At 45.0% G+C, this 25,875-nt stretch overlaps 1 protein-coding gene across 1 annotated transcript in view; it reads left to right on the top strand.

Annotated features, from left to right (window-relative positions):
- Window positions 1-25,875, top strand: part of KPNA1 (karyopherin subunit alpha 1) — a 205,752-nt gene that overhangs the window by 46,769 nt on the left and 133,108 nt on the right. The window contains exons 3-4 of the mRNA XM_078656634.1: window positions 15,961-16,065; window positions 22,604-22,703. Coding sequence (XP_078512760.1) covers window positions 15,961-16,065; window positions 22,604-22,703 — 205 coding nt within the window. The remainder of the gene's footprint in view (window positions 1-15,960; window positions 16,066-22,603; window positions 22,704-25,875) is intronic.

The raw sequence follows: 25,875 nt of genomic DNA, 5'->3' as shown, positions 1-25,875 counted from the left end.
CTGTTTACATTCTGCTCTTACTTAAAACTGCCTCGCTTTTCCTAGGTTAGCTGCAGCAAAGAATCAGACCTATATGTTTGCTATCTAGTCCCCTGCATGTGCTTTCTCCACAAGTGAGAGCAAGGAAGGTGTGCCCTTTAGAAAGAGATTCCCAAAGGCGCGACATTTTGCAAAGGCAAGGCTTTCTTTGATGCAGACACTGTTGGTCTCAATGCCCTCCCATTCAATGAGGTGAGCAAACAGCTTGAGGAAACTTAATGTTCGAGGCATATGAGCTTCAGATCTCACACTGAGCATTAGATCGCCACCTGGTGTTGGGCTCGGATGATTGCCTGTTGTTGTTGTCTTGGAAGAAGTCTTTGTAGTCACAAGATAGGTGACTCCTCCTTTGGACGATAGTGCGCATGGGCATAGACTCCATCCTTAGATTGTTTTTTTCCGCCACTGGGTTCGGATGTAACTTTTCCGCACCAAAATCTACTTTTCAAGTAGTTAGACGCGTAAAAACGTACTCAAACTTTGACAAACAACTTTCAATATCAATAACTGTCGACTTCACCAGCTCGACTCCGGTCGTCGACGCGGGCCGTTGGGCCTATCCACACCGTGAGGCCTACAACTCATGGAAAGGACGCCATTGAAGAGATGCCCCGAGTGTGGAGCAAAATTTCTACACAGTGACCATCACGAGGTCTGTAACTTCTTCTTATCGCCGGAACAAGACGAGTCCAGTTGTGCAGCCTGCGCATCCTTTCGATCTTAAAGACCATTCGAGATCTGAGAGCCTGTTGACACGATACGCAGAGATCGGCTCTGGAACCGGTGGATATCTTCGAAGATCCATGCGTCCCAGAGGAAGATTCCGACTATCTCCAAATCGTATCTGAGGCAGACTACTCCGATGACTCCATACCTTCGGGTCAACGCGTGAGTACTACTTCCCCTACCCCAGCCCCAACACCTAAATCGAAGGCAAAGGTCAGCACTCCGCCTCCGGGGCCCAGTCGCGACCGAAAAAATACTTCAAAAGCCCCGCCATCGAGCCAGGGCTCCGAAGAAAATACTAAAGCCTTTCCGGTAGAACCATACCGAGCAAACTGCACGTGCCAATACCACCAGCTCCCACGGAACCGAAAGAAGTCCCGGTTCCGAAAGACACTCCAAAACAGTCGACTCCTAAAGACAAAACGGCTCAGAAAGCAATGAAGCCTGCTTCCGACGCTTCCAAGCCGACAAAAACCGCTTCGACTCCAAAGACATTATCTTCGGTGCCGAAACATATAAAGCCTGCTTCAGATGCTTCCAAGCCCACAAAACAGGCTTCGACTCCAAAGACAATATCTTCGGTGCCGAAACCTATAAAGCCTGCTTCAGATGCTTCCAAGCCCACAAACCAGGCTTCGACTCCAAAGACAATATCTTCGGTGCTGACAGCTACGCCAAAGGACTCTACAACAGCTCCTAAGGCTAAAGACAAGCAACAACCATACCCGGAACCGAATAAATCTGCGCCAAAAGTGGTTCCTCCAGAAGAGGAGCTTTTTCATCCTGATCTTTTACAAAAAAGGATCTACATTGATCCACAGATAGGACATGTTTCTACTATGCCGCACAGAAAGAGGAAGTCCGATACAGCACTTACACCTCCAGTGCCTGTCAAGGAGGATTCTGCCACATCACCTATGCACCCTTCTTCTCCTGTACCTCCTTCTCTTTCACCTCCTCTTCCTGTAAACATTTCACCTCAAAATGCTCCTCCTCATTCATCACCACCACATACACCTCCTCAGAATAATGATGAGTATAACATGGGGGGGGAGGCCCAGGTGAGCCTTTTCCCTACCCAAGTGATACGCCAGTCTGGGAGTACCCAAACCCACAGGATGTACCAGATATTCCTGACCCACATACATATCCATCCAAACCATCTCCTCCAGAAGATAATATTGGTTTTGGACACTTGCTCAGTAGGGCTGCCATATATCATGGTGTCACAATGCACTCAGATGAGGCAGAAGAAGATTTCTTACTAGATACTTTTGAACAGTCCCAAAAGTCAGTCCAAGTACTACCTATGATTAAAGGGATCATTAAGCATGCACCAGAAGTGTTTAAAGATCCTGTATGAGCTAGGATCATAAACCCAAGAATAGAAAAAAAGTACAGACATGCTCCTGGGGATCCTGCCTACATTAATGGACAGCTACCCTTAGATTCCCTAGTCGTTTCAAACGCAAGAAAACAGGCAAACTCCCAAACATCAGGTGAAGCACCATCTCCTGATAAGGAATCAAAAATAATAGACGCATCAGGCAAGAGAATAGCTGCCCAAGCTAGCAATACATGGCGCATAGCTAGCACACAAGCCCTCCTCGCAAGATATGACAGGGCTCACTATGATCAGTTAGAAACACTTTTACAACATCTACCTGACCAATATAAAACACCAGTAAATGACCTTATCCAAGAGGGTAAGCTAATCTCAAATGCCTCAATCAAGTGCGCACTTGATGTAGCAGACATTGCATCTAGAGCAATAAACACTTGTGTCCTCCTTAGACGCCATCCATGCCTACGCATTTCAGGATTTAAACAAGAGGCGCATACCTCTATCTTAAATCAGCCATTCAACGAACAACAATTGTTTGGACCAGCTGTAGACACAGCACTTGAAAAAATGAAAAAGGACACTGATCGGGCCAAATCTATGGGAGCTCTGCAATCCACCCAAGCACGAGGCTCCTTTTGTCGCTCCTTTTATAGAGGAGGCTCCAAACAAGCTGGAGCAGACAATTCAGCTTCCTTTAAAACCAATACACAAACATCATCCAATAGAGGATATTTTAGAGGAGGCTATAGAGGCAACAACAATAAGGGAAGAGGTCGAGGAAATAACAATCGAACCTCTCCCACCGCAAAACAGTGACTTCCTTCTGCTTCCCCAACAGCATTCCACTCCTGTTGGGGGCAGACTAACACAGTTCCTACTTTTTTGGAATTTCATCACAACAGACAAGTGGGTAAGACAGATTATCCAGTATGGCTACTGCATAGAACTTACAGCTACCCCTCCACATATACCACCCAGACAGCGTCCAATGTCTGCAGACCATCTCGCGCTGCTCAAACAGGAGGTTCGATCATTGCTTTAAAAAGACGCAATAGAAATAGTCCCATTACAACATCAGGGAACAGGGGTTTACTCGCTGTATTTCCTAATACCCAAGAAGGACGGGACACTAAGACCAATTCTCGACCTCAAGCCCCTCAATCTGTATATACACTCAGATCATTTTCATATGATCACTTTACAACAAGTGCTCCCATTGTCGCAACAAGGTGACTTCCTTACTACACTAGATCTCAAGGACGCCTACTTCCACATTCCCATACATCCTTCTCATAGGAAGTATCTAAGGTGTGTACTAGAAGGACAACACTATCAGTTCAAAGTCCTTCCATTCTGGGTCACAACTGCACCAAGAGTGTTTACAAAGTGCCTAGCAGTAGTAGCCGCACATCTCAGAAGGCAACACATCCATGTCTTCCCATACCTAGACGATTGGCTCCTAAAAGCCAAGTCATTCAATCATGTGTCCAACACACATCTCAAACGATTCAGACATTACACGACTTAGGGTTCACGATCAACTACACCAAGTCACATCTTCAGCCCTCTCATGTACCTCAATACCTAGAGGCTACAATAAACACGTCTACAGCTCTAGCTTATCCCAGTCCAGCCAGGATACAGAGCATTCAAGCCTTGGTCACAAGGTTTCAAGACCAACACTCTCTCCCAGCCAGAGTGTTCATGCAACTAATAGGCATGATGGCATTGTGCATTTTTATTGTGCCATATACAAGACTGCAAATGCGCCCATTGCAAGAATGCCTAGCACATCAGTGGAACCAGGCTCAAGGACAACTTACAGACCTGGTGTTGGTAGACAGCCCCAGACATCGCTCTCTGCAGTGGTGGAACACCAAAAACTTGTCCAGAGGGCGGCAGTTCCTCGAACCTGTTCCACAAATAGTACTTACAACAGATGCATCCCTAACAGAATGGGGAGCCCATGTCCTACACCATACAACCCAAGGAAGATGGACCGCTCAACAAAAAGTGCTCCACATCAATCACCTGGAGGTGCTAGCGATATTCTTAGCGCTCAAGTCTTTCCAAGTACACGTACTAAACAAAGCTGTATTAATCCAGACGGACAACATGACAGCAATGTACTGTATACAAAACAGGGGGGAACACACTCTCTACAACTGTCCCAGCTTGCACAGAACATTTGGAGATGGGCCATTCCACAAAATATATATTTACTAGCAGAACACCTTCCAGGAGTTCACAATCAGATAGCAGATCTGTTAAGTTGGCAGACACAACTGATTCACGAATGGGAACTACATCCGCAAGTTCTCCTACCATTCTTTCACAAGTGGGGTCATCTAGACATTGATCTGTTCGCCGCACACAAAAACGCAAAATGCCCAACCTTCGCCGCCAGGTTTCCACACCCGTTGTCCAAGGGCAATACGATATGAAGGAACTGGTCAGGCAGATTTGCATACGCTTTTCCGCCACTCCCACTAATAACACTAGTAGTGCGCAAGCTAAGGCAACAGTCTTTCAAAATGATCTTAGTAGCTCCCACATGGGCACACCAACCGTGGTTCACAACGCTGCTAGAACTCTCTCTAGTTCCACACCAAAGACTGTGTCTGACACCATCCATGCTAACGCAGAACCATGGGGACATCAGACATCCAGAATCTAGTGACCTGGCTCCTGAAGTCTTAGTTTGGTTATCTTAACCTACCACCAGACTGTATGAATATCATTAAGGAAGCCAGAAGACCTACTACTAGAGCTTGCTATGTAGCAAAATGGAAAAGATTTGCCATTTACTGCACCAATAACTAAATTGATCCCCTAGATGCTTCTATCCAGAATATCATCTGCTACCTTCTACACTTACAAAGATGTAATCTAGCATATTCATCCATACGGCATCATCTTGCAGCCATTGCTGCATACCTACAAAATAGACAACATCTGTCATTATTTAGAGTACCTGCAATTAAAGCATGTATGGAAGGATTAAAAAGAATCCTTCCTCCTAGGTTACCACCCTCTCCAGTGTGGAACCTAAACATTGTTCTTACCAGGCTCATGGGACCCCCATTTGACCCTTTACACAAATGTGAACTGCAATTCCTCACATGGAAAACGGCTTTCCTTATTGCTATTACCTCTCAGGAGAGTGAGTGAGATTCAAGCCTTCACTATACAAGAACCATTTCTACAATTGCACCGTAACAAAGTGGTCCTAAGAACAAATCCAAAATTCCTTCCTAAATTCATTACACCATTTCATCTAAACCAATCAGTAGAGTTGCCCGTGTTTTTTCAAAACCCGGACTCTGTAGCAGAAAGAGCTCTATACAGCCTAGATGTAAAAAGAGCCCTTCTCTATTACATTGACAGGACCAAAGCCTTTAGAAAAACAAAACAATTGTTTGTAGCTTTCTCACCACCACATAAAGGCCACCCCATAGCCAAAGCTGGAATTGCTAGGTGGATTGTAAAATGCATACAAATATGCTATCAAAAAGCAAAACATACATTAACAATTCCTCCTAGGGCGCATTCCACACGCAAACTAGGAGCCTCTATGACTTTCTTGGGGAACATTCCTCTAGAAGACATATGCAAAGCAGCAACATGGTCTACAATACATACCTTCACAAAACACTATTGTTTTGATGTGCAAGCAAAGCAGCAAGCTGCTGTAGGCCAAGCTGTCCTCAAAACTCTCTTTCAAACGACTGCAACAGATACAGGTAACCACCGCTAGGGGAAACACTGCTGTATAATCGATGCTCAGTGTGAGATCTGCAGCTCATATGTCTCGATCGGAAAATGCTTCTTACCAGTATGCATTTGTTCTTGGCATGTAGAGCTGCAGAGTCTTACACGCCCACCCGCCTCCCTGGGACCTGTATCTGTTCCAGTTCTATCTTAATTAGATATACACACATGGACATCCCTTTTTTCTTTCTACTAACTCCATCATTTCCCATCATGGCGAAAAACAATCTATGGATGGAGTCGATGCCCATGCGCACTATTGTCCAAGGGAGGAGTCACCTATCTAGTGACTACAAAGACTTCTTCCAAGACAACATGCAATCATCGGAGCCCAACACCAGGTGGCGATCTAATGCTCAGTGAGAGACTCTGCAGCTCTACATGCCAAGAACAGATGCATACTGGTAAGTAACATTTTCCTTCGACAGAATTAAGTAATTTTCGAGATGGTTTGTCTGAAGCCTTAAGCAAGACCAGTGGTTCTGCTTGTTTGCATCTACTAAATATCTATGGTTAATCTTTTCTCTATAAAGTGTACACATGATTGTATTTTCTTGATTCATCCCGTGTCTGAATTTGGAGTGAACTTCCTACTCCTTTCTAATGTGTAGAAATACTGAATTCCATGATAAAAAAAGGTAAAGCTACATACTTAATCCATTTTCGATCATGGGTCGGATTTTTGCCCTTTCTTTCATCCATTCTCAATCTTGGAGTTTTGTTCCCTGCTAATGCCGGTTCTGGAAATTGCCTCATCCAAGATTTTGAGCTCTATCTGTCATTTCAACTGTACTTTCCCAGATACCCCAAAAGGACATTGGGGGAGGATGGGCAAAGCTCATTTTTATGCAACTGTTAAGTCCTGCCTTGACTTGAGGGGCCTAGAACCTGGCAAAGGCACTGACCTCTAGACTGTTACTAATATACTAGGACCTAAACCCAACCAACTTGTGTCACTTGGTACTAACCTGGGCTCTAGCTACAATGATACCAGGGCCCATGATGGAAAAAGAGGATACCAGTGCAGTGGTGTAGCTGGTTTCACGTGTTACAGCTGGCACTAATTCGAGAATCCCTTGTCCTTAAGCAGGCTCGTAGGCTGTGATCAAAGACACACTGGTTCTAGCTATCTTCGGTGTCTGGACAACCACACTAAAAGAGGGTTCGAACTCCAAACCCTCTAGCTCAGACTGTTGTGTGCAGTTGCAGTCATGACTTCATCTTCCAAATGGACATGGTGGCAAAATGTATTTTCTGGCTTAGGGCTGGAGGGTCTCTAACTCCTACCAACACCAGGTTCATGACTGGCTATAAGCTATACCTGCGGCATATGTTTGACCTTTACAATTGCTTGCTCTCAAACTATTGCCAGAAGATCTGCACGTTTATACTTCACTTCCAACCCCATTAATACTGAGTATCTGGGCATAGGTGGGCATCATTGGAGTCTTTGGACTTAAAGCCAACCGTATAATGTGGGCCCGCTGCCAGACAAACCTAAGGGCTATTCAGATAGTACTGGGCAGATTCGTTTTTTTTTGTAGCTTATGAAGGCCTTTCAAGACATTCCTTCTTTTGCTCCAAGTCTCCAGGAGCTGGACTGTGTTCCTCATGCCCACACCCTCCCATCTAAAATAAGGTGCTTTTAGGGGAAAGATCAGACTTACACCCCAGGCATCACAGTGGCCAAGAGGTCTCAGTGCCTTTCCTCTGACTCTATAGTCTTTTGTCCTTAGTCCTAGAAGGCTTACTTTGCTCTCATAGAGGGAAGTGTTTCTGTCCATTGTACCTAAATCAACATAGCTTATTGATCCGATCAGTAGTGTGGAAGCTGTGGTCTGCCTGCTGCTTCTATGCAGTCCACCTCTTAACCTGTGTGCATCAGAGGAACCACTGCTGAGGGTAGAAAGGCTGCTCTTTTAAGGAGTATAGGAGCTGGTCACACTCTTTGAAAGAGGGTTGGAAATATACATGTGTAAGGGCAGAGGTTGGATGACTTTCACTAGGTCTAGTGCTTCACTATCTCAGCCAGTTTCTCCCTTGAAGTTAAAGATACTGGGTCAGATCCTTCTCAAATTGGCAGCTGGCTTAACTCAGTACAATGATTCCGTACACTCATCCAGTAAGGCACAACGAAAGTAACTCCAATTCTTGATCTGAAACCTGCATTACCACTGTCGCCTTCCTGAATTATTTCTTTATCGGACAGCCATAATCCATAATATTTTGTTCAATGAAAAACCTAAATACTAATAGTTTGAGGAACAAGTCAATTCTGATTTTTCTGTACTAAGTACTTGTAGAGCCATTTCTTCATCTAGTGTTTTGTCAGTCGTCCCTTAGTGCACTTATGGAAACACCATATTGTCCAATTCAATTTAATTCAATTCAAAAATTTATATAGCGCGCTACATACCCAGAGGGTCTCAAGGCGCTTGGAAAAGGGTGGGGGATTACTTGTCAAATATCCAGGTTTTAAGTTGCTTTCTGAATGCTAGGTGGTTCTGAGTGAGGCGAAGGTGAATGGGCAGTGAGTTCCAGGTTTTAGCCGCCAGGTAGGAGAAGGATCTTCCTCCCATGGTGGTTTTGTTGATGCGAGGTACAGCAGCAAGGGCTTTGTTGGAGGAGCGGAGCTGGCGGGGGGCGGTGTAGAAGGACAGTCGTGTGTTGAGGCATTCGGGTCCAAGTTCGTAAAGTGCTTTGTGTGCGTGGGTTAGTAGACGGAATGTTATCCTCTTATTGACGGGGAGCCAGTGGAGGGATTTCAGGTGACCAGAGATGTGGTCGTTACGCGGGATGTCTAGAATGAGTCTGGCTGATGCGTTCTGGATGCGTTGGAGTTTTTTCTGAAGTTTTGGGGTGGTACCGGCGTATAGGGTGTTTCCGTAATCCAGGCGGCTAGTAACCAGTGCGTGAGTGACCGTTTTTCTAGTTTCGGTGGGGATCCAGCGAAATGTTTTTTTGAGCATACGAAGAATGTTGAAGCAAGATGATGAAACGGCGTTGACTTGTCTGGTCATCGAGAGTGAGGAGTCCAGGATGACGCCCAGGTTCCGTGCGTGGTCTGTCGGGATGGGTGCTTTTCCAAGGGCCTCTGGCCACCAAGAGTCGTGCCAGGCAGAGGGGGAGGTGCCTAAGATAAGGACTTCTGTTTTGTCGGAGTTCAGTTTCAGACGACTGTGCTTCATCCACTCGGCTACTTCTTTCATTCCTTCATGTAGGTTGGTTTTGGCGGTGTTAGGGTCTTTGGTGAGTGAGAGGATCAGTTGAGTGTCATCAGCGTAGGAGATGATGTTGAGGTTGTGTTGGCATGCGATGGCCGCGAGGGGGCTCATGTATACGTTGAAGAGGGTGGGACTGAGTGAGGATCCTTGTGGCACGCCGCAAATGACTTCAGTGGCCTCTGATTTGAATGGTGGGAGGCGGACTCTCTGAGTTCTTCCGGCAAGGAACGAGGTGATCCATTCCAGTGCTTTTCCTTGTATTCCGATGTTTCTGAGGCGTTGTATCAAGGTGTTATGACAGACTGTCTCGAAGGCTGCGGAGAGGTCGAGGAGGATGAGGGCGACTGTGTCTCCATTGTCCAGTAGAGTTCGAATGTCGTCTGTTGCTGCGATGAGTGCGGTCTCAGTGCTGTGTTTGGCTCGGAAGCCGGACTGTGAGGAGTCGAGGGATTTGCTGGTTTCGAGGAAGGCGGCGAGCTGGTTGTTGACAGCTTTCTCGATGACTTTGGCCGGGAATGGAAGGAGCGAGATGGGGCGGTAGTTTTTCAGTTCGGTGGGGTCAGCTGTGGGTTTTTTCAGAAGGGCGCTAAGTTTGGCGTGTTTCCAGCTTTCCGGGAAGGTGGTGGAGTTGAGGGAGCAGTTGATGACGTCTCGGAGGTGTGGTGCTATGATGGAATCTGCTTTATTGAAGATGTGGTGAGGGCATGGGTCTGTGGGGGATCCTGAGTGGATGGAGTTCATCAGGCGGATGGTGTCCTCAGTGGAGATTGGGTTCCATTCATTAAGGATGTTCAAGGGGGGTGAAGGTGCGGCAGAAGGTTGGGTGGGTTGGTCTCCGGGTTGGTTGTCGAAGCTGTTGTGGATGTCTGCGATTTTGTCGTGGAAGAACGAAGCTAGGGAGTCGCAAAGGGTTTGAGAGGGAGTGATGTCGTTGGAGTTGGCAGCGGGGTTAGTAAACTCTTTGACGATGTTGAATAGTTCTTTGCTGTTGTGGGCGTTGTTGTCTAGTCGGTCTTTGAATGCGGCTTTCTTGGCAGTCCGGATCAGTTGGTGATGTAGACGGGTGGCGTTTTTGAAGGCGTCCCTGGTGCTGGTGTTTGGGTCTTTTTTCCAGGCCTTCTCAAGGGAGCGACAGAGTTTCTTGGATTTCTTAAGATCATCGTTGAACCAGGGGGCGTTTTTGTTGCCTAGTTTGATTTGACGTTTTTTCAGGGGTGCTAGGTTGTCGGCGCTGTTGGTTAGCCATTGGGTGAGGTTAATGGCTGCTTGGTTGGGGTTCGAAGAGTGGGCAGGGGGGTTTTGAAGAAGCGATGAGGAGATCTGGTCGATGGTGATTTTGTTCCAGTTTCTTCGCAGAGTAGGTTGAGGATGGTTGTGGGTTGCGATCTTATTGTAGATGAAGTGAACGCAGCTGTGGTCCGTCCAAGGGAGAGCTGTGGTGTGGCTGAAGGAGATATGTTTGCTGGAGGTGAAGATAGCGTCGAGTGTGTGACCTGCGTAGTGAGTGGGGGTATTAACAAGTTGTTTGAGTCAGAGGTTGGCGAAATTGTCCAGAAGGGCGGTGGTGTTGCTGTTGTTGCTTTTTTCCAGGTGAAAATTGAGGTCTCCCAATAGAATGTAGTCCTCGGAGGGGAGGGCGTGTGGGGTGATGAAGTCAGAGATGTCTTCACTGAATTGTGCACGTGGTCATGGTGGCCTGTAGAGGAGGGTGCCTCTGAGTGTGGTCTTGGGGTCGGTGTGGATCTGTAAGTGAAGGTGTTCGGCGCTAGCGAGGTTGACGTCGGAGCTGGTTGAGATGCGGATTGAATTCTTGTGGACGATAGCGATGCCTCCTCCTGTTTGCTTGTTGCGGTCTTTTCGGATGATCTTGTAGCCTTCCGGGATGGCAATGGTGATGTCTGGGGCTGAGGAGGCGTTCATCCATGTTTGTTAGGAATGCGACGTCCGGAGAGATGGTGTCTAGTAGATTCCAGAGGTCGATGGCGTGTCTGTGGACCGAGCGGGTGTTGAGCAGGATGCACTTCAGGTGGTTGGTGTCAGGTCTCTGTTTGGTGTTAGTGGATGAGGAGTTGGTCTTGGTGCCGTCATACTTGCAGGAGTTGCATGTGAAGGGTCCATGGGTGTGTCCGGGGGCGGCTTGGGCGCAGTTGGGGAGTCGGCCGGGGTTAAGGGCTAGGAGGGTGGAGGCGGTGTATGTAATGCGGGTGGGGTGGGCGGGACGGGGGCCAGGGGGTCTGGCGCTGGGCGCGGGCTTGGCGCGGACGGGCGTAGACGGGCTTACCGTTGGCGCACCTTCGGCGCGACTGGGGCGCGATCGCTACGCGCAAAAGCATCTGTCATATATGGATAGTGGAGGGGGAGGGGCGAGGGAGGGTCAGCAGGGAGGCGGGAGCGTGATTGGAGGAATGGGCTGGGACTACACAAACAACAAAATGGCAGCAGCCGTAAACAACAGTGGTCAGGAGCAGTGAGCACAATAATACAAGCACACAGCAGCGCTATAGTAACAGCGCGTTAAAGCGGAGTGCAGCGCTATTAAAATGAGGCAAAATTAAATGCAGACACTGCGCAGGAAGCGTCTAATCACAGGCACAATGCGGCGAGATTACAAGAAGTTAAAGATCACAAGTAGCGTCTAGACACTATGCACAGTGCGGCGCTATGAAATGAGGCTAGATGCAATGCGAAGCTAAATGAGCTAAATGATGTAAGCAAAGCCCAGGCAGTGTGGAGAAAAGCGCTACGATACCAGGAGGAATTGCGGGGAGCGGCCGATTCTGTGCAGGACAGGACGGTCACCAGAGGCTTCTGAGTCTACCTTCACCATTCATCATGGTAATCCCCATTTCTGATCTGTCATGGCACTGAATTTAGCTCTGGAGTCCGCATAAAATTATGTAATCGCATTTTGCAATGAACATAACATTTGCCGTGCGCTGTTTTAAGCATTGATTCAGAACTATAAGAATAGTTTTAATGTTGGTGAAATCTAAGCGTGACTCTATCAAGAATTGAATTCGAAGCATGCGCTCAACATTGCCCTTAGTGTCTTCGCCCGGTTCCGTCATGAGCGTCGGTTGAGCTGTGCTCATGACGGAACCGTTCCGTCATGGTTCCATAAGCCCAATGGAACGGTCAGCACAGCGCAGGAATCTGCGCCGCGCTGAAGCGATTTAATTGTATTTAGTTTTCCCCAAAAAATCTAATAACAAATTTAAGAATTTACCAGGTCAGAATAAATGAATAGCATAAATTGTATAAACACCCCATTTTCCCTTCCCCCAAGAACAAAACCAAGAAGAGAAGTGTGGCTCACTGGTTAGAGGAGGCAGACCTGGAAGCAGAGGTCAGCCAGGGACCAGGGTTCAATTCCCGGATCGGCGGGGTCTTGAGTCCTAAAATGTCCATGGACTCGACAATTCTCGCTCCGGTGCCTACTCGATTCACGGGTTCACACTCTGCGACTCTGGGCAATAGCTTGCTTAATCTCCACAACGGCCCCTCGCGGCGGGATGCCTGGCTTTCACCTTGCGGATACCCTGCTGGGGTTATCTCACAGGGGAATACCAGGACGGGTTCCCTAAGCAAGCGCTTAGAAACCGCTTGGTGATTTGCGCTATATAAATTCCTGTACATTTACAAAGCTGTCAGATTTTGGTCTTCTATTGGGTGCCTTCTAGTCTGTAGATATATCCTGGCACCTGCTAATTCCAAGTTCAGAACCAGAATGTTAACTACAGCGGCGGTTTCTTCACTTGGGCAGGGAAGCATCGCCCTCCTGCCTGTTGTGTGCCTCGCAGGAAAAATAAAATGGCGCTGAAAAGATTTCATTGCCATTTCATTTTTCCGATGTGCGCACTCATCGCACTTCAGCATCCAGCCTGCCCAGAGACATGCTGGCCGTGTACTCTGCTGCAGATTGGCAGCAGAGGACAGGAGCAGTGGCTGCCTGGATGCTCCAAAGTTTGCATGTAACTTTGACCAATTGTCTTAAACAGCTGGGTGGAGACCAAGCACAGACCTAAAGGGCCTTAAGGAGCGTCCAGCTAGCCCACTCCATCCGATTCTGGTGCTGCTCTCACAGCATGAGAGCAGTGCCAGAATTGGTTAAGGGAGTTGGCTGGGCCTATGCTAAAGTAGAGGTCGGTCGGAGAGAAGGCGTGCAAGCCAGGTAAGAGATGTCTTTTTTTTCTTTTCGTTCTGCCCTCTAGTTCCATCTCCTTCAGTCTGCCACTGGTTAACTACTGATGAAAAATTCAGATCTTGGGGCAAAAAAATCCCAAGATTTTGAGGCAGATCAGTTTAAACAATTGGAACTTTCCAGAAGAAAAAATACATAGATGAAAGCAGGAATCATTGGAAATATACTGGATCAAGGAGGAGACCAAAGTTGTTATGCAGACACAAGGCTAAACGGTTTTCTTTTGTAAGTTTCAGGGACGGGTTACCTGGATGGAGCATGAAGTACCAGAAAGTTCTAACTCCGTGATGGCTATGGATTTACTACATTACTTACATTTTATTTGGAAAAATGTTTCTGAAAGAAATACCTGGCAAGGATTACTATAGTATAAATAGAGTAGAGCAGATTCAATATTTTCTAATAACTGTCCAAGATCAAGAAACTGGAGTGGTACCATATCATGTTTCACTCAGCCTGGCTCTAGTGCAGGAAGCAGTTTCACGACTGAAGACTGCTTCAGGACGGCACAGTCAGCAAAAGCCAAGATTGGCAAAAATCACATTGGAGAAACCTGCCCTACTTGAGTTAAGCCTCAATCTCCATTATGCTGAATCTGCTAATGGAGACATAACTCATGAGCTTGAAAAACCGAGCAAAAAGACGCCTTACTGAGTGGTACAGAAGAATGTCCAAAAAAGCTGCTTTAAAACTGTCCTGGCCAAATGTCCCTTGACCGCTTTTGTATTGTATTTCTCCTATCCGCCTTTATTTTTCCACAGTAATAGAGATAAATAATAATCTTTACCACATATTTCTCTACAAATTATGCCTTCAATAATTCTTCTGAACAACCAAGTGCAAAGTGTTTTTCTTTGTGAAACTGTTCTCTGTTGGACGGACAGTCTCTCATATGTCCGCACCTTGCAGGTGCTAACTCTGAACTGGTAGTCCACGCCCCAACCCTTCTGGTGGTGTTCTCCTTACTTAGCTCCTGCTCATCATCCTGGTTAGGGTCACACTCTGGTAGAATCTTTACTTCAGTACGTTGAGTCTATCAGATGGGTCCCTCACTGCAAACATCTTATTTATTTAATTGATTTATTTATGCAACTTATAGAGCGTGAACAATTGCCCGAGGGAGTCTCGGCGCTGTGGATGAAGTAGAGTGAGGGGGGTAGGAGAGAGGAGTTATTGGTTGAAGAGCCATGTCTTTATTTTTCTTCTGAAAATGGTCAGAGTGGGGGCAGACCTAACGTCGGGTTCAAGGGAGTTCCAAAGCTTGGCCGTTGATACATGGAAACTGCGGTCGCCTCAGGCAACAGTTCTAGTGCGTGGGACTGTCATGATAGACGTATTCATTGAGCGGAGTGATCGTTTGGGAACATGGAATGCGAAAGGGTTGAGAAGAAATTGCGGGCCCTGTTTGTGAGAGGCTTTGTGGGCGATACAGAGAGCTTTAAACTTTATTATGTTTTTGACTGCTAGCCAGTGATAGTTTTTGATGGTATGGGCGATTGGTTGGAATTTGGGGGTACCGGAAAGCAGTCTGGCCGCAGCGTTTTGAATGGACTGCAACCTTTTGATGACCTTGCTTTGGGCATTAACCAGTAGTCCGTTGCAATAGTCCACTGAGGACATGACAAATGAGGTGACCAAAGTTTTGCCAGAGTTAGGGGAAAGAAAAGGGAGGATCTTTTTTATGGCTTTGAGTTTGAAAAAGGATGATGAGACAATAGTCTTGAAACCGAAAGCGGTCCACATCATTTTCTTTCCTGTGGTGATGTACTGGATATTCATAGTCTTAAAAGTCAACAGCATGACAATACTTTCTTGTTCGAGAGCATGTCATCACCCCAGCCATGTTGCTGCTGACCTCTTAAATTGCAAGAGTTGATGGCAATAGAACCACTGGTCAATATTGGGTTGATCGCTACGCTCATATCGGGAGAATAGAACATTGACTCCGACTTGAAGCCTGGGGGTGCCGATCCGTAAAGGCGCTTGCTGCCTGCTTTATTTTCAGCAGAGTTCTGTTTACTTTCAGGAGGGTCAGGGATCCCAGCTCCTGTTTTGGTGTAGGTAACATTGTGTGTTTACCCTGACTCGTCTGTTTCTGAAACTCCTGAAAATTTCAGAGCACCTCCGATTCAGTCATTCTGGTGGCTTAGCCTAATCCATTTTAAGTTTCGGACCACTTAAATCCTCTCTTGAGGGCACACATCCTACTCTTTACAGAGGGGAAGACCATTCTAATCACTTTCCTACCATGGCTCAACTACAGCGGCTGGTGCCTGGTGATCTAGCAAGTGCTCAATAAATTTATAGATTGACATACATATGTTCTCTCCGGCCTTTCTTGAATTTAGGGGAGAGTCTTCAGGTTCAAATTACAGTGCTTTGATCATACAAGTTGGGCCTGATGGAATGACTACCACCAATGACATTTAAAGTTTACCGCAGTTGGTTCCTTCCATCCTTAAGTTAGAGCCCTATTATGAATGCACTCTGGTGAATATGCTGAATCCCTATAGTTATTATAAGTATGTAACTTTTCAAAATTTTGTATTGAAAAATACTTGTCACCTGAAAGCCACAATTTAAGTTGTCTTTTATTATGGTTCGTAATTAGTTAATCTGATTAAATATCAGTATTTCGAATATTATGTTTTCAGCTCTTCAAACGAAGAAATGTTGCCTGTGCAGAAGAAACCGAGGAAGAAGGCATGTCGGATGGAGGATTTCATGAAGCACAAATCAATAACATGGATCTTGCTGCAGTAAGTACAGTGTTGGGTGTTGGTTTGATTGTTCCCGCACTGAAAGGCTTACCAACCAGAGATGTTGAATTGATAAAGTCGATAGGATTGATAAAGTTGTGGTACTTGTGATGACAGCATTTTTTTAATGATATGGATGCATGGCTACAACCAGGTTTCTGATATTGGTAAAGTTTCCCTTCTCTGGGGGGAAACACTGGTGGAAATCATGTTTTCGGGTGTAACTGCATTTGTGTTTAATGAATAACATTGCATGCTAGCAGTAGTCTATTTGAAGTGCTTCATATTTGAAGGCATCAAAAAACAAAGTGATGGATGCAATGCTTGCATTAATCACAGCCACACACCATCGCTCGAGGCCGCAACCGAATCCATCATTTTTCACCCACCGTGCCACCTCAGTTTGGGCCCAGCAAGGCTGAAACCGGCCCTGGATTGCTAGTGTTTCGGTTCAGGGAGGAGCTGGCTTGGCAGTTCGGGCTGGATTGTCACTTTGGAGAGGGTCAAGACTGATGTGCATATCTCTGGGTCCAAACTGGGGTGGCATGGTGTGCAAAATAAGGATGGATTGGTGCGACACAGAGAAATTATCAGTGGTTGAGATTACTTCGAGCATGCCATCCATAACTTTTTGTGTACTTTAATATTTGAAAGAATCAGTTAGAGCCTAAGTACCCAGGACCTAAACTGCAGAAAAACAAGGTTTTATGCAAAAATACTCTAGGGTGGATTGAGGGAGTTGGAGGCATGTGGTCAGGTTAAATAGCATAACGTTCACTGCCAGATCTTATTACGCTGTACTGCAAAACGTATTGTTTAAAGTTTTGTGGGCTTACAACCAGCCCACAGCATACCATTAGTTGTTTCCTATGTTGTTCGCATTTGCAATCATTCAATTGATTAGTTCCTTTAGACTTCCCTACCTTTCTTGTGTTGGCTTCGCACTGGTACATGGTCAATGTATATGTATTCCTCTGTGTCTTTTTGCAGTGCACAATTTGTTTTTATTATATAAGCTTTTCGGTATGCAATGTGCTTTTCTACTTCTAACCCAGCTGCCGCTCTGCTAACAGCTGCAACGCTTCTGTACAGCATAGTTAAGACTTTGGCAAAACCAATAGCTCTTACCTAGGAGAAACCTAGTGGCTTTGCCATTGCATGTTTTTAGTTGCCAGCATTTTCTCTTGCTGGCCTTTGCTTATTTGTGCAACCTCCCAATTCTTACTCTTTTCTATTAACTTCCTGTCTGATGAATTTCGCACTGATGCTGTCATAATAATAATCTAGAGAAGTTTACATGTAAATTCGGTTTAATAAAAAATATTAGCTTTAAAGGCAGTTTCCTCTGTCTAAGAAAGACAATGGAATAACCTGGATAACAAACGGTTGATGGGAATGCCGTTTTAAGTCATAAAGAATAATTTTCCCAAAATCTGTTCTTCTATAAAAATGTTAAAACATGAAGCGGCCTTGCAAGTGGTAAGTAAACATTTACAGTAAAAAACCTGGCTTGCAAACTCAACCGCCAAGATATTCAACTTTTTCAAAACTGTTAAACAGATTTCCAGAAAATTGATTATAAGTTTTAAATTGTACAAAGCACTGTGGTTCGTGTAAATTGATCAAATGATTTTTGAAAAGCGGAAATTTAAGTGGAAATTTAAATGGATTATGCATCTTTTAGTATTTGCCCCATCTGCAAAATAATTACTTTCCTCCTCCTTGACCAGCCTGGGACACCAGTATTCCCTTTCTTGCTAATTCTCGTCAATGTTTGAACTAGAGCCATAGTTCTGAGTAATAAAACACTTTTCTTGTGAGCTAACCATCTGAACTGGAACCATAGATTCCATCATTGACCACATGTACAAGTCCATTCTTGATAAATGAAATTTGCTTACATTATACAATAGGGAGTGGCAAAGAGTTGGCTTCTCCAGTGGGGCTTGATCCTCATATCCTGTGACTGGCGGCAGATGTGAATATTATGATTAACACCATGCTTGTTTTTTTATGGGTTGTAATAGTAAAGATATTGCCATTAAAAAGGCCATGTTAGTATGAACTTAATAGGTTTCCCCAAAATTGACTATTATGAAGTCTGTGATGCAATACGCAGTGGGTTCTTACTGTACTGAAACTATAGTTTGGTAATCGTGTGGAATTTGACCTTTGCATTGACTGTGTGTATATCTGTGAACTGAAAAAAATAATTAGAAAATAGAATAAGGGGCAGGGTACAAGTATCCTGAACCTCTTGTCCAGGGAGATCCGGAGGGAGGGGTCAATTAACACATGTTTGGGGGGGCAAAGGGAGGGGGGAACTGTGCAGTGCGTGGTACCATGGAGCTCGGCACAGTTCCATGTATTTTCGTAATAGTACCGCCCCCTTTTCGGCGGGATGACAGACTGGAAACGTTAGCCAGCCCAGGAGGTTATGTTATGTAATGTTATGTTAATAGGAATTTATAGAGCGCACGGTCACCAAGTGGTTTCATGGCGCTGATCAGGCAAATGTCAAAACGGAGACCGGTTACGCAAGTGCTTCCTCATACAGCCAGGTCTTAAGCAGCCTTCTGAACTCCAGTAGATTGTCGCTCTTCAGATTGCTAGTGGCAAAGAGTTCCAGAATTTTGGGGCAAGGTGAGAGAACCTGCACCCTCCCTGGCTTTTGAGCTTGAAGGTGGGGGTGGTCAAAAGTTGAAGATGGGCGGACCGTAAGTTGTGGTGTGGAGCGTGCCTTGCTATCAGGCAGCTAATAAATTTGGGGCTCCTGCCGTGCAGGGCTTTGAAAATTATACACCCTGACTTGAAGGCAGCACGTTGGGCAATAGGAAGCCAGTGAAGTTTGTCCAACTGAGGTCTAGCAGATAGCCATCTGGGTTGCTTGTGAATTAACCTGGCGGCCTGGTTTTGTACCATTTGGAGGCGTTTGATTAGGCATGATGGAAGTCCGAGAGAGTTGGAAAAGTCAAGGCGAGAAAGTACCAAAGCAATCACCACCTGTATCCGGGCTGAGTGGTTGAGCAGGTGGGCATTTTTCCTGATCCTGCGTAGCTGAAATAGGCAGGACGAAACCACTGCCCCCACTTGGCCTCTGAGTGATAGGTCTGATGCGTTGATAATGACCCCAAGACTTTTCACAGATGAGGAAGGGGCGGGCGGGGGAGGGTGGACCCAGTTCTGTCGGCCAGTAGTGTGGACCCCATGAAAGTTCACTCTTCCCTGGCAAGATTATTTCGGTCTTGCCTGGGTTGAGTATTAGATGGTTTAGGTCCATCCAGCTCTGGATGTGAAGCATAGTGGTTTGAAATTGATGGATGGAGTCAGAGGAACTGTCTAATGTAAAGACGAGCTGGAGGTCGTCCGCAGAGTTAAAGGTGGTTACCTTCATATCTTTTAAGGAATGAATCAGAGTCCGGAGGTATAGATTAAACAGGAGTCGGGAAATGGACAAACCCTGTGGGACTCCGCATGAAGTCACGATCTTAGGGGCAGTGAAAGAAGCAAGACGGACTGCTTGGGTTCTACCTTCTAGGAAGGATGTAATCCAGTTATAGGCGGAGCCCTGTATGCCGGACTGTTTGACACGATCAAGCAGAATTTTATGGTCGACCGGGTCGAAGGCAGCCGACAAATCCAGTAGCACCAAAGCCTGAGAGCCACCCTTATCAGCACTGGCTCTCATAGTGTCGAGCAAATCCAGAATTACAGACTCGGAGTGCGCAGGCCGAAAGCCTGTCAGACGCGACTCTAACTATTCTGTCTGTTCGATTAAGTTGGATAGGCTCTTAGTGACATGAGCCTCTAAGAACTTGGCCAAAAAAGGAAGGAGAGATAGGCCGATAGGTAGTGGGGTTCGCTGGGTCAGCCCCCGGTTTCTTGAGTAGGGGGACCACTATTGCGTTCTTAAAGGCACTAGGGACCCTGCCCTGCGTGAGAGACTCATAGAGAAAGAGTAGCACACTGTGTGGTAAGACAGAGAGGGCGTCCCTCATAATATGGGTGGGGGCAGCAATCGTTAGAGGAACCGGATGGGACATGAGTCAGTAATTCTGAGAAGGGCAAATGATGGGGAAATTATTCAAAGTGGATATATTAGTTATCAGGTTGTCCGAAGGTTCCCTATGTGATGTAGTGGAGATGCTGGCTTTGAGGTATGTCCACCAACTCCACCCCTCAGGTGAGGGAGGTAAGGTGAAGCCCACTCCTCAATGCCCGCCATCTTGCAGATGGGGGGCATCTCCCAATCAGGTTTAGGGAATGTGCTCACTCCCTCAAGTGGGGTGAGCACACCAAGGGTGTGGTCACCCTAAGGTCAGCAGTCCTTAGGCTACTACCTCAGGACCCCTAAAACACACCCTAAATACAGTATTTAGGGGTCAGCCCTGAACCCTGATTTTAGTTCCTGACGACCTAAGATGACAAGCAGAGAAAACAACGCTGCAGATGAGGAACACAGCGACAACTGCTTTGGCCCCAGCCCTACTAGCCTGCCTGCTCCTCCCACAAAACCAGATTTAAAAAGGAAAAAAAAGAAAAAAACACAAACTGTCAAAATGACATGATAGACGAAAATGTCAGTTACATCTTTACATTTTAAACTAAAAAAACATGTAATTCACTGGTTAACTAACTGAAGAAGCTAGAACTTGTGCCCTCGCCATTCAGTGCTGATGACCTCCCATATTACATCACTTATGGCATGTTCTATGATAGCATTGTAACATCAGTGCGACATCGGAAGTGATGATATTGATGATAACAATGTACCCTCCTCATTCCTGCTGTCTGCTGCCAAAATTGTCCATCTCTGGATTGAGATTTTTGCCAGGCTCAGTCACTTCGATAGCAAATTGTTCCATTTGTCCAGAATCTCTTAATTACACTTAGCTGCTGTCCCTCTGTATAATAGTCTCATTAGTGTTCCACCATTTCAAGCAGCTGACGTTTTGTTCAATCTCCAGCTCTACATCAACCTCTCACATCTGCTTTCCCTCAAGTCTGAAAGCTGCCCACCTTCACTCTCTTCACTAAAATTCATATCCTGGATGCTCACGACCTATTTAGGGGCCTCTGGTTGACCCATGTAAAAATGTTTCTAACCCATGTAATGAATGCAGGCATCACGATTTACATGGGTGTGTGAAGTTCCTTTGATTTTTAACCTTGCAAGGGGTTTTTAAAGGCAGTGGTAGTATAATAGCTCAGACCATTTGACTTCTTAATTTCCACTTTTTGTTTGCGACTTCAACACAAGGTTATGCCTTTGTCGTTTACTGAGAAGCAGTCACAACTCTAAACAACCAAACACATTTTCAGGAATGGATAGGTTCATGGCACTTGCATTTCTGACTTCAAATAACCTGCCACCTTTGAGACTCTAGGAGTACGGTTGTTGAGGAAATTATGATGGTGTTTTGCCTGCGAGTTGTCAACTTTTTATTATCGCTTCCCCATAAGTTTGAATTTAGGGAATGACTGAAAAAAATCAATCAAATCCAACAAGCCTGGGCAGCAGTCCTAGGTTTTGGTGGAAGAATGTGAAGAGGCCGCGGGTTAACAGATCTGGTAGCATACTGCCAGGCACTCGGTACTGCTGAGACCAACCATAATAATTTATTACAGCAGTCCTATGTTGGACATTTCTGGACCAGGTCATTGTGACGTGTTGCTGGAAAGGTGCAGTAAAAAGTGAGGAGGATGAGTGGCAGATACCTGTTTATAGAGGCTCATTTTATGCCAAAGGAGTAGGGTAATAATGAACACAGTGTGCAAAGCCAATAAGTCAGTCTGCTCATACTCACTGACTGCTACAGTAGGAATCAAATATGGAAACAATGTTCAAGTTGATTAAAGGTAGGTTGCTAAACCTCCTAAGAAAGCCGGAGATCGGCCTACAACATGAACACCTGGGAAGCCATTTTCCTAAATCTTTCAACCAGGTCTTTAAAAACAAGTGCATCACATGGATCAATAGTTCTTTAGTTCTGTGGGTTAATCTGATTGCCATTGTTTGTGGTCATGCATGCTCCTTCCTCCTGTCTATAAGAGCCAATATAACTTAGTGCTTCTAATCTGCTACTTATTTGGTCTTTCCATATGTGGCGGCTGGTCTAATGTTCTTGTCTGCAATAACGCCAGTCTTTGCTTTATAAAGTAATTTCTCCTGCAAAGATGGAGCTATTCATCCCAAAGTGCTGACCATAATATCTTTGAGGCCATTGGTATCCTAGGCACAGAAAATGTTCTAGTTAATGAACAGGGTTTTAATTGTGTTACAGGTTTTAGTTAAACCTGTTATGATTGATAATTGCTTAAGGGACATAGACTACATCTTTATGCTATTTGTGTTCAGTTCACTTATTGGTTGCAGACCTGTTAGTCTACATGATGTGGAGAAGTTTGGTAGGTTGCTGAGCATTCATTGTATAAGCACATTTAACCTTTTCTAAGATTAACCCCAGCCTATAGGGAAGTTAAATTAGAGTGTTGATTCACATCACTGTTTTAGCTAACTTCTCCTTTCAATCTGCAGATTGGCACCATTACTGCTGATATGATTGAAATGATTTTCTCAAACAACCCAGAGCAGCAGTTGTCAGCCACGCAGAAATTTCGAAAACTCTTATCTAAAGGTGAGTAGTGAGTGGGTGCTAATGTTCCTAAGGGAGCATGACGAATTTGACCTTGCTGACTTGTTTATTTCAAACGGTGTAAATTATATAATTGTGTCCGCCTGAGGTGGTCTGGTAAAACAACTTCAATAGGTATGTTTTCATCTCTGGTTACTTGTATTAATGATGAACAAGAAATATAAACCATTGATTGTTATTTATGTAATTATCACCCTTTCATGAATTAGATACTGTGCTCTAAAACTTTACTTCTGATGGATTCTTCTAACATCAGATTCATCACCATTAGAATATCTCCATGTGGCAGACTGTTTTCAGAGAATTCTTCAACAGTGCTCCTGTGTACCAGTAGACTGTGCTTTGTGGTGATTGCACATCGCCGAACAGTTGTAAATTTGAGCACAATCCTTGCATGCGACTTAAGTATCTTTCTTTTCGTGGCCTTTGATGCTTCCCTCCCACCTTTGTTGTTTTTGTCTGGCGACTCAAAACCTTTTTGCAGTGTTCTAGGGAAAGATGTGCCCACAAAATTCAACAGCATTCAAACACTGGAAGAACGTAGTAAGCGGGTTTCGGTCATGGAACCACGTGAATTGTCTTTGGTGCTTGAGCACTAGGCACTGTACTAAGTCTGGCGCTAGGTGTGCCTTCATCCATCCCCAGGTAGTTCAGGACCATTAGGCGTTACAGAGCACAAGAAGGGGGTTGTGGTTGAGGCATAGATCAAGCTCCAGGTCCAAGGCAGTTTCTTCTATGCTGGTACAGACGTAACTGGTGCAGATCATTGATTTGATGTTGATCTTACCCCAGCCTGATCCAGGCCTAAATCATACTTTGAAACTACAAAAGCAAACCAGTGAGTATACATCGAGATTTCAATCCAGTGCCCCTCGTTTGACACCAGTAGCAGACTTCTGTATGTTTTCCCACCTTTACCGCCTTGGGTTCTGGGGAAGGTCAATCTAGTCCAGGCCAAAGTCCTTCTTTTTACCAGACTGAGTCAGGAGAATTTGGTATCCTCCTAGCTGGATGCCTCTTCGGGAGGATTACCAGTCTCAACAACACGGTAGGGTCCTCCATCTGAGTGTCCAAACCCTCACCTCCAGGCACACAGAGTGAGCAGCAACAACTAAATGTTTTTAATTTGCTAGTCGAGATGGTGTTTGTCATACTCTCTGCCAGATGCCCTTCCACAAATTAGATTTACACAGGGCCCTGGAACACATTTCTATCTTGGTGTTCTGTTTCAAAAACACTGACCCCTTGCAATTTAGACGTATTTCGTTTTTTCTTTAGCCTGATAAGGCTGTGTGATAGTCATGTGAAGGGTTAGGTGTTGGCCCTTCCTTTGTTTACCTAACTGCTGTTCTTCAGATAATGTGTTGTGGTGCTTTTTAAAAAAGATTTGAATCACAGTTCCCACTAACCGTGGTCTGTCTCCTATCAATGATCCTATTTCTGTATCTTTTTTTAAAACACTCTGATGAATTATGAACAATAAAGGACTCATTGCAAATGTTGATGTTGAAGGTGAACAGTAACCCGATTGAATTTGGACCAGCATAAATTTGATGTATTATCATCTATACTTTGAACAATACACGATCAAAAGACATGTTAAACAATTTTATATAACTAATTGGCATCCGAGCTAAGACAGACCAGTAGATCGACATGGATGATTCAAGTGGACAATAATCAAATAAAGGCACTAAGCCAATATTGTTTAATGACACTCAGTCAAAAAACGCGGTTAACACGCGATCTTAAGATGACAATTTAGGAATTTAGCCTAGCAAATATATCCAGTTAATAGGCATTATTGCCAACTGAGTAATCATGTCCCATACGGTCTCAAAAATGTCGAACACAGGCCTGTCAAAAGCTAAGGATGAGCCTCAAAAGAAACTGGCATTTATTAAAAACTACCAAACCCATAATGCAACGTAACACTGCCATATGGTGTCTATGGTATAAAAAGGTGAAATAAACAAAGGACAAATGTTTGTTAACCGTGACCAGGGACATTTACTGTCCGAAACGCATAGGTGGGGGAATACCTATATGAAATAAATAAACCGAAAAGAATCTTTGGAGTGGTGTGCGGCGTTCTTCTTTATTGATGGTCTGTTTGCTTCTAAATATACATAAAGGTGCAGCCTAGAAACCATTCTAAAGGCTAAAATGCCAAATTGCATTGGATTTTTCATTTGAAATAAAAATAAATGTATATAGCATTTCATGCACTCCACTAGTGTTCCAACCAAGCCTCTTATTTTCAAAGAAAAAGGCAAGTAATAGCAGGCAATTAATCCAAAAGCTGCATAGATAAATACACATTAATAAATTGACACCGTGCCTTTAAGACCTCCAAGACCTTCCTGCTCCCATCATGCACCACAGGTGACAGGTCAGTTCTTTTTTCTGGCTCCTTCTGTGATGATCCTGGAGCATTGAGCGTGTCAATTTTTTGATTGTTCTAGTCAGAAATTGGTTTTCCTGAAATATTTAATATCCTCGTTCAACGTTTTTTGACTGCTGTTAGCTTTATTAGCTGTTTTCTCACAATTTTGTCAGCATTGTTCAATAAATGTCACTCTTGAGGGAAGAAGATGGCAAAGTCTGACACGCATTCTGTCTGCATTGTTTGTCTACCATCCTCACACAATCCAGAGAAGTGTTGTTATTGCCAGCAATTTTTTAAGAGAACACTTCGGGACAGAGAAAGGATAAAGCTTCATGCCTTGCTGGAGAGAGGAAAAGGATCAAAAAGTGTCCTTGGGAGCAGCCATGCTTTCAAAGAGCCCTACTCTCACGTTAGATCACACAGATCAGATAAAAAATTGCGTTGTTCTACTTCTCCAGCATCAAAAAGGAAGCAGATAACTGACTGTTCCCCTTCAACGTAATGTTTGACGTTGGAAAAGCATGCATGCCATGCGATGATGTCGAGGGACAGATCGCCGTCGAGGAGATTAGAGCCTCCATCGTTAAAAGGCAAGTCGACGTCAAGACACTTTGCTTTTGGCTCTGAGCAGGTCAGATCGGAGAAGCGCAAGTCGATGTTGCAACTTGGGTCGAAGTAACTCTTAAGTCTCCGTTCCTGATGTCGAGACAAAGGTCGGTATCCAGAAGTCCGCCGCTGTCACAGCAGATAAGGTCGGCGTCAAGA

The sequence above is a fragment of the Lissotriton helveticus genome, chromosome 8 (assembly GCF_964261635.1).
Source record: "Lissotriton helveticus chromosome 8, aLisHel1.1, whole genome shotgun sequence".
NCBI lineage: Eukaryota > Metazoa > Chordata > Amphibia > Caudata > Salamandridae > Lissotriton > Lissotriton helveticus.
This window is presented reverse-complemented; position numbering and strand designations above follow the sequence as displayed.